Source organism: Carettochelys insculpta, chromosome 9 (genome assembly GCF_033958435.1).
Source record: "Carettochelys insculpta isolate YL-2023 chromosome 9, ASM3395843v1, whole genome shotgun sequence".
In the NCBI taxonomy this organism is placed as follows: Eukaryota; Metazoa; Chordata; order Testudines; family Carettochelyidae; genus Carettochelys; species Carettochelys insculpta.
In genome coordinates this window covers 13223009-13237533 of record NC_134145.1, presented here as the reverse complement: position 1 = coordinate 13237533, position 14525 = coordinate 13223009, and the positions used below count along the sequence as shown (strand labels likewise).

The 14525-nt window shown below is 41.3% G+C and overlaps 1 protein-coding gene across 2 annotated transcripts in view; it reads left to right on the top strand.

The window, feature by feature from the left end:
• USP24 (ubiquitin specific peptidase 24) overlaps positions 1–14525 on the top strand; it is a 106430-nt gene that overhangs the window by 53822 nt on the left and 38083 nt on the right. For both annotated transcript variants that reach the window (XM_075003525.1, XM_075003524.1), the window contains exons 28-40: positions 288–373; positions 528–621; positions 899–1054; positions 1644–1741; positions 2783–2878; positions 3034–3262; positions 4627–4786; positions 4989–5144; positions 6145–6215; positions 8371–8531; positions 9737–9798; positions 10564–10755; positions 11582–11699. In XM_075003525.1, coding sequence (XP_074859626.1) covers positions 288–373; positions 528–621; positions 899–1054; positions 1644–1741; positions 2783–2878; positions 3034–3262; positions 4627–4786; positions 4989–5144; positions 6145–6215; positions 8371–8531; positions 9737–9798; positions 10564–10755; positions 11582–11699 — 1679 coding nt within the window. The remainder of the gene's footprint in view (positions 1–287; positions 374–527; positions 622–898; positions 1055–1643; positions 1742–2782; positions 2879–3033; positions 3263–4626; positions 4787–4988; positions 5145–6144; positions 6216–8370; positions 8532–9736; positions 9799–10563; positions 10756–11581; positions 11700–14525) is intronic.

Genomic DNA, 14525 nt, shown 5'->3' with positions numbered 1-14525 from the left:
TACACCAGTGCAGCTCAGGTTTGTTAAACTAAAAATCTGGGAGAGGATCAAGCTAACTATACAGCTCTGCCGTTGTTCTCCAATTCACAATTGATAGGTGGCCTCAAAGGTGTCTTTTATATGGCAGATGTAACACTGTGCAGGTGGGGGGGGGGTGTCTCTCTCTCGGGTTTGAAAGTATTTGAGACATTCTCTGGGTCCTTTGCTTCAACAGAGAATCCCACAAAATAGTTTGGGAGGGGGAAGGGGAGCAGAAATACTTTTGTAATTGTGTGTTTAATCCTCAGGAGAAATCGCTCCCTGGAGTAGTGATGGCTCTTGTGTGTAATGTTTTTGACATGCTTTACCAGCTTGCTAACCTAGAGGAGCCAAGGTAAACAAGCTAGTTATTAAACAATGGCAATACACTGTTGTTGAAACTCCAATTAACTGTATTAATATTGTTAACAATTTTTGTGGACTCTTTGTCCAGTAACGAAGCTGAGTGAATCCTATCTCATGTAGAATAATGGCTTTGAACTTTCCAGGATAACTTTACGTGTACGGAAGCTTCTGTTGTTGATTCCTACAGATCCAGCTATTCAGGAAGCACTTGATCAACTAGACTCATTAGGAAGAAAGGTATGGTTTAAAACCACATAAAGTCCTTGTCTCTCCGGAAGGCTAAAGAGAGGCGTGCAACGTTGGGATTTGCAATATTTGGTTGGGCGTTTATTTGTGTTTTCAAGCTATGTAAAACTTGTAAGGGTAGAGTAATCCTATCTTGAGGTTTTAATGCTTTGTTTATAGGTGACTGGGGGAGATGGAGGGATGTTCTTAATGGGACTATAAAAGATTCAGTTCCAAGGCCAGTGACATTCTAAAAGTGCAGGTTTATATTTGTGCTTATTCCCCTCAGAAAACACTGCTGTCAGAATCAAGTTCTCAGTCTTCGAAATCCCCATCCTTGTCCTCAAAGCATCAGCACCAGCCCAGTGCTAGTTCGATACTGGAAAGTCTCTTTAGATCTTTCGCTCCTGGCATGTCCACCTTTAGAGTGCTGTACAATTTAGAGGTAAGAAACCCCTTTATCACTGTGTGCCTCTGTTTTCTAATATTGCAACTAAAGCAATGGGTAAAGTTTGTGAACTCTTGCCAAAAAAAAAAAAACAAAACCTCTTCCGCTGCTGGAAATTTCATCAGCTGAACTATGATGAATCCATTATGCAAAACAGGTGAGCAAGTAGAACGTTATGTAAGATAGTAGTGAAAGGTCCAAAAGAGCTTGGTGCCTGAAGAAAACATTTTCACTTAACAAGATGGCTTTTATTTACTGGTTATTTCAGTGGATTGTGTTAACTAGAAAGGTTGATAGAACTGTAACCCTCCAAAGCCCCAGTTAAGCCTGAAGAAGCATTTCACATGTGAGCCAAGATTTTTTTTTATAGTACACAAGCTATTTATCAGTATGTCAGGCACTGGTTTAAAATATTGTTTGACGCTCTGTGGGTTAGAGGTTTCACAGCTTTATCTTTGAATTACTGAAAGAACAGGAAATGCTCAATCTTAGGGTAAAACTGCCTGGGATATTGGATGCCATTTCTGAGATACTATAGTTCTTGTGTAAGGCAGTTAAGAAACATGTATACCTACATGCATTTCAGGTACTGAGCTCCAAGTTGATGCCAACGGCAGATGATGAAATGGCAAGAAATTGTGCCAAGTCTTTCTGTGAAAACTTTCTGAGAGCAGGAGGCTTGAGGTTAGACCTTAATTTTTTCCCATAACACTAACTTTCTTACTATTGATAATTTTATAGTTTCTATTATAGTTTCTCACTCTCTGCTTATAATATAGCACCCTTGCATATGTGTTCAGTTTTTGCCATTTGTCTGTATGAAAACTAAAATGAATTGGTTCCCGTGCATAAGGAACTACTTGCATATGTAATTGTTTCACTAGTATGTCTGAACAGCCACTCTCTATTTACAGTGTGCGGTGTATAATGTACATAGTGTTTAAATCTGAATCAAAGCTAGTTCATTTGCCTTCTTTTTTTCTATTACTGTAGTTAGTGTTTGGGTGATAAATAAATGGTCTCACGTCCATTCAAGTACATAGGTATACATATTATCCACCATCCCTAGCTGACACTCATTGGAGTTATGAGAAGTGTTAAAAGGGACCAAGAATAGGGCAGGTCAATTGATCATCCTTCTTAGTTACCGTTTGAACCTCTCTAATCCAGCACTTTATGGTCCAGCATGATTTTTGTTAGCTAGATGTCCATTTATCATAGGTCTGGCCAAGTTCCCATAAAGTTTGTTTACAGCCACCGCTCCTGGCTCTGTGTTCTGTGCTGTTATTTAGCTGTAATTTACCCCTAAATGTCTTCTAAGAGCTCTGTAAACAGTGGAAGTGTTGGTAATGCTGCTAGGCAACATTGACCTCCCATTGTTTAGCCAGTTCTCTGGTTTCAGTGCCAGACTAGAGAGGTTCAATCTTAATAAAGCTTGTTCCTCTTAGTGAGAGTGGAGGCACAGCAGGCACTGAGGAAAAACTTGCAGAGCTGCTGCCTGTCCTGTACTTATTGAGTGAAACTATTTTGCTCTTATAGCAGTTTTCACCTATAAATCTGTGAAGCCCTCTGTAATGAGGGGAAAATAAATATCTCAGTCACCAGAGGTATTAGTCTTGTGCTTCTGTTGCTACTAAATCACTGAGAAAGGGGGAAAAATCTGAAACTCATGACCAATAGTCTTCTTATTAGACTGCCTTTGTAAAATAGTCTCTTATTTTTAAGTTTGGTGGTGAATGTGATGCAGAGAGACTCCATCCCATCAGAAGTGGACTACGAAACAAGACAGGGAGTCTATTCCATCTGCCTGCAACTTGCAAGGTACGAGGTTGCCTTTCTTTGGGTAGAAGGCCATGAGTAACGCTGCTTGCATTTTTTTAGTGGTTGGCCTGTTATATTTTGATATACCAGTGAAACACTAAAACTCTGATCACCCAGTTTTCATAAGCAAGCCTGAGCCTCTTCTTTGTATTTAGGTTCTTACTTGTTGGCCAAACGCTGCCTACCTTACTAGATGAGGATATCATTAAAGATGGGGTAGAAGCACTGTCCTCACGCCCATTCCGTAATGTGAGCCGGCAAGCTAGCAGGCAGATGTCCATTTGTGGAACACCTGAGAAGTCCTCCTATCGACAGTTGTCAGTTTCTGACAGGTCTTCCATTAGGGTGGAAGAAATCATACCTGCAGCCCGGGTTGCAATACAAGTAAGTGAAGGTTTGGCAGTGTTGAATATGTAGCAGTGTGTGCTCTAGAGTAAAGAGTGAAGCTTTTTCTTAGTTTGTGCAGTTTAACATAAATTGAGCTGTGAAATTGGTTCTTCATGCACAGGTCTCATCACAAAGCTTAGGAGGTCCTCTTCCACAACTCTGAGTTTTATTTTTAACTATCTTTCTCTGAAAGATCTATAGCTTACTAACATAGTAAACCAGTAGGTTGGCTAGTCACATTACTTTGCCTGCGGTATATGAAGATACTCAATTGTAATATTGTGCTTTGTTTGTTTGTTTGTTTGGTTGGTTTTTTTTAATATTTGTCACACTGTGCCATCTGCCCAGGAAAGAGGTGAATTATTTGATTTTTATTGTAGAGTCACAGAAAGCACAGAATCTGAGCAACAGCTTGGGAGAACTGCATCTAAAATCATGTTCTTGAGCATCAAGAATCAGAATTTCGTAGTAATTGGTCTGTTGGGAGTGGCCACATATTAAGACACACTGCTATATAAGGAATAACTTGATTTGTTAGCTTTGTCTATGAGTAGCTGTCATAGGGCAGTGTGCCATTAACCTGGATTCCTCTTTGCAAACAGTCTTCATGGGGGATTTATGGGAAGTTCAACACCAAATGCTTATTTCCAAAGTAAATATAACTGAACAAGTTCCACAAGTTCATTTTCCTGTTGTCAAATTTCAAGAGCCTGCACAGACTATGACTCAATAGCGGGGCTTTTCCACCTTTGTTTCTGCTCGTCCTCCACTTCAGCATGCTATAAAAACTCCACCATCCACAGGGATCATCATTTGGTTTTCTGCCTATAAAAGCCAGCGCTGGTGTTAAGGCATAGCAAGCAGGACAGTTGCCCAGGCCCCATGACACAGGGATCATCTCTCCCCCTCTGAGTTACATTGCTCAGGCTTGTACTTCAACCCTGGGACTTTGTTTTTCTGCCTTAGGCCCCAGTGAATCTAATGTTACTCTATTTGGCAGATTCCCTGAAACTTGCTTGCAGCCTCTGGGGCCTCCAGCCTTGTGTTTTGAGAGCCACTGATCTATATGTAACATAATGTACTAATATGTATAAGGTCTTAAATTAAGGTTCAGTTGTTGCTTTCCTACCAAGGTCAAGTTAGCGTGCTTAGCTCTAGATGGCAGGAAGGGAGTCTCTCTTTAGTGATTCTTCTTTCTGTTTCAAGGACAGTATTGGCTGGTTTTCAAGAAGCCATATTATCCTCGCTTTTATATGAGCAAAAAATCCTTATGCCATGTACCCAAGAAACAAAATAATGGAAAGACCTTGTAATTTCTCCTTTCCTTATGAGAAAAGAGGCTATTTGTTCTTTTCCTTTAGACGATGGAGGTAAACGATTTCACATCCACTGTGGCTTGCTTCATGCGACTTTCTTGGGCTGCTGCAGCAGGACGACTTGACCTAGTGGGGAGCAGCCAACCAATAAAAGAAAGTAACACTTTGTTTCCTGCTGGAATTCGAAATAGACTGAGCAGCTCGGGTATGTCTAAACAAAATGCTCTCAACTTACCCCAGTTGTGTAAGATTACTAGAATTCTTAGAGGATGAACTCCTGAATTGCTACTTACATTTATAGTGCTTGCCATGCACTTACCAGTACTTTTTAGAGGAGAAATGTTGATCACAAAAGCTTTAAGACCCACAACTGATGTATTACTTTTGTTGTTTCTAATCTCGCACAGGAAGCAACTGTAGTTCAGGAAGTGAAGGAGAGCCAACAGCACTCCATGCTGGAATCTGTGTGAGGCAGCAGTCTGTATCCACCAAAGATGCTTTGATTGCTGGAGAGGCCTTGTCTCTGCTAGTTACGTGCCTACAGTTACGCAGTCAGCAGTTGGGTACGGCATAAATGCTGATTAAGTCATACTTTTAGTATAATGTAATTAGTGTAGAGTCAACTTTTGAGAACAGAATTGTGCTTTCCTCCTTACTGAATGTTGCTCTTACTGAAGTTTCAATTTGCAGTCACAATTTAATTTTAAAAAACGAAAAAAGAGCTTGTAGTCTGCTGGTTTTCTTTGCAAGGTTTAATGTTAGGTGCCCTGTGGATATTTCTATAAATGTACTAAGGTATTTGGGGCATGTAATTCCACTTTAGGTCTAGTGCTTTTTGGGATGATGAAGTGCATTGTTTGAGGGATATCTATAATGTGAGCAAATGAAACTGAAATGTTTGGTATTGTTTACTGTAGTGATAAATTACCACTAGTGTTTTGCTAGTGTAAACATGCTTCATAACTTTTTGGCTGCTGCTATTATTATTTATTACAGATTAATAAGTTTTATGCTGAAGTCTCCCCAGCACTCATTTCTGAAATAAGCACTAGTAGTGCAATAAATGTAGTTTACAACTGGCGCAAGGGTTATATTTCTAGGCTTTGATTCAGCAAGGTACTGGTAACAGTGGAATTGCTTATGTGCTCAGGTTCCTTGCCAAATCGTGCCTTTAAGTAAGCTTGCCCAAAATATAATTCATTCATGTTAGCATCAAAATAGTCTTGCTTTGAAGTAAGTATTTCTGCTGATGTTACAGTTTGCCTCGCTGTAAATTCAAACATTGGACAAGTAATTCAGTTCAGTAGCGCTTGCACATTTACATAAGAGGATGAAAACTTTATTGGGGAGAAAAAAGAAACTGTCTTGTTTTTTATATTCACAATCCACAGTCTGTAGAAGGGGAAAAAATCAAGGTGTAAAATTATTTTTCCCTCCTCTTATATTCGTGGTTTCTGTTGGAAAGATACCCATTTGTTGTAATGGTACTTATTTTTAACTTTATTTCTATTTTTAACAAGTTCCTCTGGCAAAAAATAATGACTGTGATTGTTTCATTTGTAGGATCATTCTACAGCTTGCCTTGTGTTGCTGATTTCATCATTGACATCTTGCTTGGATCACCAAGTGCTGAGGTTAGTGGCTGTAATTAAGATTTCTAAGTTATTCACTAAGGCCCCACTGCAATATAGCAGCTTGATCACATTACTGGTCTCAGAGAAATATTAATTTTAGCACTTTCAGTATCAGATTAACATCTGTATATTACTCGGACATCACTGACTGCAGTATTAATCCCTGTCTCAGTTAAAAATTACACCTTTTTATAGTACTGTCATACTTTGAGTATAATCTTGATTTGTTAGCTTTGTCCATGACTAGCTGTCATAGGGCAGTGTTCCATTAACCTGGATTCCTCTTGCAGACAGTCTTCATGGGCGATTTATGGCAAGTTCAACACCAAGTGCTTTATTTCCAAAGTAAATATAACTGAACAAGTTTTACACAACTCAGCTTTCTTACTCTTTCCTCCTGTCCCCCGCAAATGTGATGTGGGGGGGTCACCTACCTGAGAGAGCTTGGTTTCTCTGGCTTTTCTTCCAACCCGCTCTTCTTGGCTCTTTTCTAGTTGTCCTCCACTGATGAATTGAGCCTCCTGGTTAATTGGCTAACTGGTTAAGGATGGAACAGTTCTCTCCCCAATTTTCCTATGTGGGGATGTTTACCCAACACTCCAAGTCTGCCCATGCTCTGTCACACCCATGTTAGATGGAAGTTAAGATTCCACTGACGAAGTTGAATAAAATAACACCATTTGGTGGAAGATCTGAAAGCTAACCCTATCGCCCTTCCAGTCAGGCCTGAGAATTTCGCAGGTGTCTGTTTGTTTTTCATTTTCCAGCAAAAGAGGTTTGGAGAAGCACATAAATCCTTAGGTGCTCACCCAAACCTCTGAAACATACAGCTAAATGCAAAAGCCCCCAAAGCATTAGTTTTTCTGTATGACTGCGAGCAAGCTCTCAGAAATTTGGGTGTTCTGAAAGTTAAGGTTACACCAATCACATTAATTTGGACACATAAAACATGCTGTATATTTTGATATGTAGTTTTTTGCATTTTTCCTGGTCTGCTTTCTGTTTGTGTTACTTTTTCTTCAATATATTGAAAAACGTACAGCATATCCACTCTGGTCCAGTGAACATTGCAAGAACAAACATAAAAATTTTGGGGTTTCTTGGTATTTTGGATGCTTGATCTTGCAATCTTAACGTTGTATTGATACTATTTTTATTATTAAATTTGCTTGATTACCTTAAGGAATAAGAGGTGGGTAAATGGTATATAGCTATTGCCTCACCCACCAATTAGAATGCCGTCACCTTTTGAGGTGTGACTCAATTCAGAGCAAGCGTATAATTAAGAGGAGTTTATAGATACAGTATGCTTACTCCATTTGGAATTTGGCCACCATCCCTATCTATGAATTGTGCCATAGAATCTTTAAGACTATAAAGCTATGGGTACACTATAGTTGCTATTTTGGGATACAAATGGTGTATCTGGAAATAGCAACCCCGCAGCCAAACACCAAGCTCAAAATAGAACTATTTCGAGCGCAGTATTTCAGCTCCGGTACGCCTTGCTGTGTGAGGGGTAGCAGAAACTTTGAAATAGCTGCTTATTTTCAGTGTTGACACTGTGTGGACGGCACCAACTTCAAAATAAGTTAACTCAAAATAAACTGTGCAACATGCATTGTGCAGATTGCATAGGTTATTGCGAGTTATGACTACAGTGGAGCCATAGCTCAAGTGATTAGGACTTTGCTTTATCACCTCAGCCAAAAGAAGGCATCTTAATAATGCTCACGTGGCTTAGTAGTGACTGGGAAGGAAGAATGCGCCTGATAAAATTGCCAGCATTGCTTCTACAGCACTTGCTGCCTGTTTTTAAAGGTGTCTCATTCTAGTATTGATTCACGTCCAGTGCTGCTTAACATGAGATGTGAAAGGATTACATAGGCTATGGTATGCTTTGTAGTGACTCCCCTGCAGGGATTGAAACAGAGACCTGTGGGTTTGAAAACACAAATCTCTGCTGCCAGAAGCAATTAGTTAAGAGGCTGTGGTAAATCTGTAGACAACTTGACATGGTGTTGCCACTTGGTAGTTCCCACAGTCTGCTATGGATTTCCTAATTCTAATTTACATTTTGGTTATAGATTGGAATCAAAATGGGCATATCTCAGGGAACATGAAATGTAAAGTATTTAAAATGCTTCTGTTTCAGATTCGTCGTGTTGCCTGTGACCAATTATATACCCTTAGTCAGACAGACACATCAGCTCACCCAGATGTACAAAAACCAAACCAGTTTCTCTTAAGTGTCATTCTCACTGCCCAGCTGCCTCTTTGGTCACCAACCAGCATCATGAGAGGAATCAACCAGAGGCAAGTTACGTGCATGTTTGTTCGGAAAGGAACATTAGCAAGTTTTAGAAAAAAGGCTTAAGGATGTTTTGGGGATTTTCAAAATTTTTGAATTCCAGAGTAAGTAGATGTAACCTTAAGTCAACTACACCTTTTAAACAAGTTAAACTTCACTGTCTACAGAAGACCATGAACATTAGAGTCCGATTCATTTGTACATTTGCCTTCAGACCTTGGGTGCAGCCCTAGGTGCGTGGAGGTCCCACTGTGTGCTTTTGACCATCTAAGATTTAATGGCAAGAAATTTGATTCACGAAAGTCCAGACTGAATGCTAAATAAAGATGTTTGCTTCTTTAGATGTGAAGTTTAGACCCATCAATTGACATAGACCTCACACGTTCCATCCCAGGCCATTATATTTTAATTAGACTGTAGATATCAATTCCATTGACTTTCCTGAAAAAATACTTTACTTGTGAAATAGAATTCAACATTAATTTTGTAATGCAAATTGTATGTCCACCATGGTAAAGAAAAAATAACTAAGAAGTTGACACATCTTATCCTCTTTGTCAACTTTATGTAATCATTTTAAGCTGTGTTTACATGGCCCCTCCCTTTTGGAAGGGGCATGCAAATATGGCTAATTGGAAATGCAAATGAGGCACAGATTTAAATATTGCCTGCCTCATTTGCATATTTCCCACATGATCTGGCTTCTGGAAGAGCCATTTCTGGAAGCCAAAGTACCCTTGTGCATGGAGTTCCTTTGAAAGGAAACCCACCCTTTTGAAAGCACCCTTCTTCAAAGTAATCCTGTCTACACTGCTTTGGTTCCAGAAATGGCTCTTCCAGAAGCCAGATAACATGGGAATATGCAAATGAGGTGTGCGATATTTAAATCCATGACTCTCTTGCATTTCTGATGAGCTGCATTTGCATGCCCCTTCTGAAAGAGGGGGGCCTGTGTAGACACAGCTCTAATGTGTACTTTTGTGTGATGAGAAGGAAAAAATAGAGTAATCAGTCCAAATTTCAATAAGTCTCTTCTATGAAGTAATCTGCTTAGAAGCTACAGAGATGTGCATGTGGAAGTATAAATATGTAGATCTATAACAATCGTCTGATTGGTTGTATGAATGGAACATGACTAAGCAAATGTTCTAAGGTCTAGACTTTGCGTAAAAATCCTTTTCCCATTAGTAATTACTTATCTTTGTTCTAGACTTTTATCCCAGTGTACGGAGTATTTTGACCTGAGGTGCCAGTTATTAGACGACCTCACTTGTAAGTATGTGTTACTGGTTGGAATGAGAACTCTGATATGATGTTTATATAGCAATCAGACGTGTTCTGGGCACTTAGATATGTAAGTCTCTGCCCATGAGAGCTAATCATCTAACTAGACAAGACATTAAGAAATCAGGGGAATGGAGGCAACACAAGCTTTTATGTTTGTGTTTTTAAAAAAAAAAAATGGCTTACCCATCTCAACCTATGTTGGCATTACCCTTGCTCAGTACTCACTCTTATTTGATCTATGTGTAGGTTTTAATTTTTATTTTCAAGTCAAGGTTCTCTTCATTTCTTGCCTGTTGCTTCTTATATCCCTCCCCCACCTTGTCATTTAGTAACCTTGGATGCCTCCCTGTCTGGCCTGGTTTTCAGAGGTAGTGAGCACCTGTGTCCCTCAATGCCTTCAGTTGAGGTGTCTGTGACTTTACATGCTTAATTCTGGACATACGCATTTAAAAATTCTCATCTTAAAGTCAAGCTTCTTATTTTGCCCTTTTCTATGCATGGTGGTTACCTGTAGCTGTACGGATATGAGCATTTTCCCTCTATGGTGTGCTAAACTTCTTTTGGCCAATTTGCAGTGAACATCAATAAGTTGATAGTGAGCTGGAGTTTCAAGAACTTTTTAATAAGCTACGTAACTAAATGCCTGTTCCATATCCATTGTTAATGATGAAAGCTGGGAAACTCTTGGGGTTGTCTATAGGTATTTAAGGTCTTTGTCTGTAACTTGCTTGTTCTCTGTTTATTCCATAGCATCTGAAATGGAGCAGTTGAAGATCAGCCCAGCTGTCATGTTAGAAGATGAGATCACTTGGCTAGATAACTTTGAACCCAACCGCACAGCTGAGTGTGAGACCAGTGAAGCTGACAATATCTTATTAGCAGGGCACCTGAGACTCATTAAGACTCTTCTTTCACTGTGTGGGGCAGAAAAGGAAATGCTGGGTAAGTATCCTTTTGTGTGCCAAAGCTCTCGATCCTTTTTGAATTTGATCTCTATCACTTGATGTCTGGCTTTGTTTAATAGTGGGGTTTTAGGCTATATACACTTATGAAGGTACATAGGGTACAGGCACCACACCACAGTGAATGGCAGCCTGTACCCACACTTGTCATTATTTGTTAACGTGCCTCAGTGAAAGGGTCTGGCAAGTGAAAACTGTCAGAGCCTTTCTGTGCAGCAGGATGATAGACTGCTAAAAATAGCAATGTGAAAACTGCTTGAGTACGTAGGGAATATGTGCATGGTGTATAACCTAAGGGTTTGATCATTTAGGGCACTTTACTTCTTCACTACTGCTTATACCCAATGCTAGGTGGACATGCAGTGTTTATAGCCTACAGTGGTATGTGTAGGTTTACAAAGCCATTTTGTACCAGGAGCAGTAGTGAGGGACTACAAGGAAAAACTTACTTGAGTTAGTAACCATGTTCCGCATGGCAGTTTGGAGTACGCTTGGGGATTGTAGCAAATTAAGATAATTTTTTCTCTGGCATCAGTCTGGAGGAAATTTTATAAGAGAATAACAATATTGTGGCTGCATATAGGTTTGCTCCTGCTTCACCACAGCTGCAGCATCATAGGAATTCTCAGCATGCTTTCCTTTGTTACTAGGGTTTGGTTTGAAAACTCAGTAATGAAGAAAAAAGGGTAGTTCGTGTGGTTTGCTGAAAGGCTAGAATGGTGCCCTTCTAAATAGGTGACTTCTTGATATGGGCAGTCTTCATAGTAATAAGGTTGATATTTAGATGTGGATTTGCTTTTTTACAGGTTCATCTTTGATTAAACCGTTACTCGATGATTTCCTCTTCCGAGCATCTAGGATTATCCTGACTAGCAATTCTCCAGCTGGCAGTGCTGCAATCAGTCAGCAAGACTTTCATCCAAAGTAAAGACAATACATTTGCATTTGTTCACATTTGTAGAAATTCTTGTGCAGCTAGATCACAGGCTGGAACTATAAGCCAGAGGGTTAGTACAGTGAGTCTACATTCAGGCCATATCTTTGAGTACTTTAATAATCGTCTGCTTTTGCATTTGATAAAGGACTATGCCAAAATTTGCCAATTGCTGTGTGCGTTTTAAAATCCCATATATCATTAAATCCCATAGGATTTGCCCATCAGGCCCTTAAACACTTTCACATACAGCAGAGAACTGTAGCCAGTGGGCATGGTATCTTGGTCTAGAGGTAGTGGGAAATCCTCTAGGCTGAAGAATATTCATCACTATGGGGATATGGCTAAATACCACACACATTAGAAGTTAACTTCCACAGCACTTTACAAATACTCCTTTCAAAAGAGTCAGTTTCTGTGAAAATTAACTCTGAGCAATACATCTTCATCCTGAGCTAGTTATTTGTGGTCAACAATAGCAACAAAGTAGAAGAAAAACTTTAGTGGGCTTCCCTGTTCCCACCATCTGTCATTACCCTACTGGGGTTGTCTGCTTGGTACTTATAGATTTGCAGGTCTCCAGGCCTGAAGACTCAGGTTCATGGGGCTCACACACAAGTGCTAAAAGAAACTATTTAGATTAGACGTTGCAGCTCAGGGTTTGAAGCCTAGTAGCACAACAGTTGAATTCCTGTGTGACTCTGTAGAGACAGGCTCTGAGACTTGCTGCCTCAGGCTTCTGTTGCCATGTAGAGGCCTGTAGGAGAAATAGCTAAGGGTTTTTGTGTGTGAGGAGTCTCATTTTGCAGGTGCTTCAAATAACAGATTAATTTGGACTCGCATACAGTGTGGAGATGGCACAGAAAGTGGCACAGCAGAGCAACCTGTACTTGGTGCATTTGGTGCTAAGCAGGAGGTGCTGTATTGTGCACAGTTGGAGCAGTCTGACTACATATAGCTTAATTTGTAGCCGAGATTTACAATAGTGAAGTGGTGGAGGTCACAAACGCATGGACTGTTGTGTAGGGATGCAAGGTAGATGAAAAGGGACATCACATTATGGCTAATTGGGGCTGGGACAAGGTGGTGAGGGTTTTTTTTCTTTGTTTTGTGGGTAGTTTTTGTATCATGGCTGTTTGGAAACCAAGTAACAACGGGACATTCTGAAATGGGCTCTTTTTTCTTTGAGGCCCCCTCAACATGCTGGAAAAACTTCAAGGTACCGTGAGGGGGTGGGGTGTAACTCCAGGCCAGAGGTAGGACCCTGAGACATAAGCATAGCTTGACTTCTGTTTTGGGATAGGCAGGGAGCGAAAGGGCTGGCAAGGCAAGGGGCAGCTCTGCACAGCAGGGTCCAGGGTGGGAGTGCTACCTCCACCCAACTCACCTCACTTGTCTGGGGCTGTGTGCCAGTGGCTACTTCCCAGGGACACTGAAGGGGCCCAGAGCTGCCTAGGCAGATCTGATTGGCTGCATGACCAGTCAAAGGAGGCCAGAAGCTGAGGAGCAGCCACAACCCTAGGCACTTGCAACACATGGGGGAATGCCGTGGGTGTCCATCTCATGGTACCAACAACCAGTGAAGCAGCTTCCTGCACTGCCTGGCTCTGGCTTCCCATCAGAGTCTGGCTGAGGGACAGGCGGGTGGCTGAGGTAGAAGAGGAATTGGGGATGGAGCTGCCCCCAAGATTACCCCACTGCAGTTGTAGCTGGGGGGCAACACCCATGTGCCCCCTCAACTCTGCCCTTATGCTGAGCATGGGATTTCAGCCCCACCCTGCCCTGGGTTCATCCCCACCCAGGTAGTGGCATGCCTGGGCACAGGGCTTCAGCACCGTACCACTCCTAGGCTTCAGTGCAACCAGGGGTACTGGGAGCTCAGGGCGTCAGTGTCCAGCCCACATGGGTAGGGGCAACAGGACTTGGAGGTTGACCCATGCAGCACTCTTGGCTTCCCACAATCATGGTTTTGGGTTTGGGGCACTGAATTTCAGTGACGGGACTTGCAGACCCAGTGGAGAACTGTTCTGAAAGACTGTGGGCTGTAGACTGATTTTTTTTCTTAGAGCTTTTGAGAGCACATTCCCGAAGATGGAGAACGTTGCAGAGGAAGCAAGTTATTTTCAAGTTCTGATCGGTTAGTAAGAGCATCACATCAGCCTGGTCTTGTCCAGGGTCTGTTTCAGACAGCTTGTGTGTTCAGCGAGGTATGGATCTCAACCCTGAGAAGACTGGGAGATAGTGCTGTGTGATCTAGAGGAGCTGGAGAGTTGTGTGTCTGAATAATGCTAGCATATTCTCTCACCAGCTCGCTCAACATCATTAAAAGGTTAAATAATATGGGCTAAGTGTGGACTGTGGAGGTGAGGGAAATGAAAAGAGTTGCCTATAGTGATTCTCTAGGTTCAGTCTTAAGTATGTGAGCCCTTAACTACTCTTCCATTTTCCTGATGCCTCCTGGGTGGTAGGCTGGAGTATTTGTAGATACATGAGTGTGAAATGCCACCAAGGGGCCAGCCTGATGAGTAGGGTTTCATTTTCATTGCCAATGGATGGGAGAGGATCCACGAGAGCAAAACAGCCTGTCTCTGTACCAAACCTTAGCTTGAACCCCATGTGCCAGGTAACCTGGTATGGGAACAGCTCTTAAGTAGTGCAAAAGACTGGGGACTTTTTTGATCGCTTCTTGATTCCCTTGCTTAGGAAGGGAAAGCTAGGTAAGAGATAGTAATGAGCTAATAGTTGCACTACAGCAAGTGTTAGGAGATGTTGACCCTTTCTGATAAGGGGGTCCAAGATGGTGTCTGTTACCATTC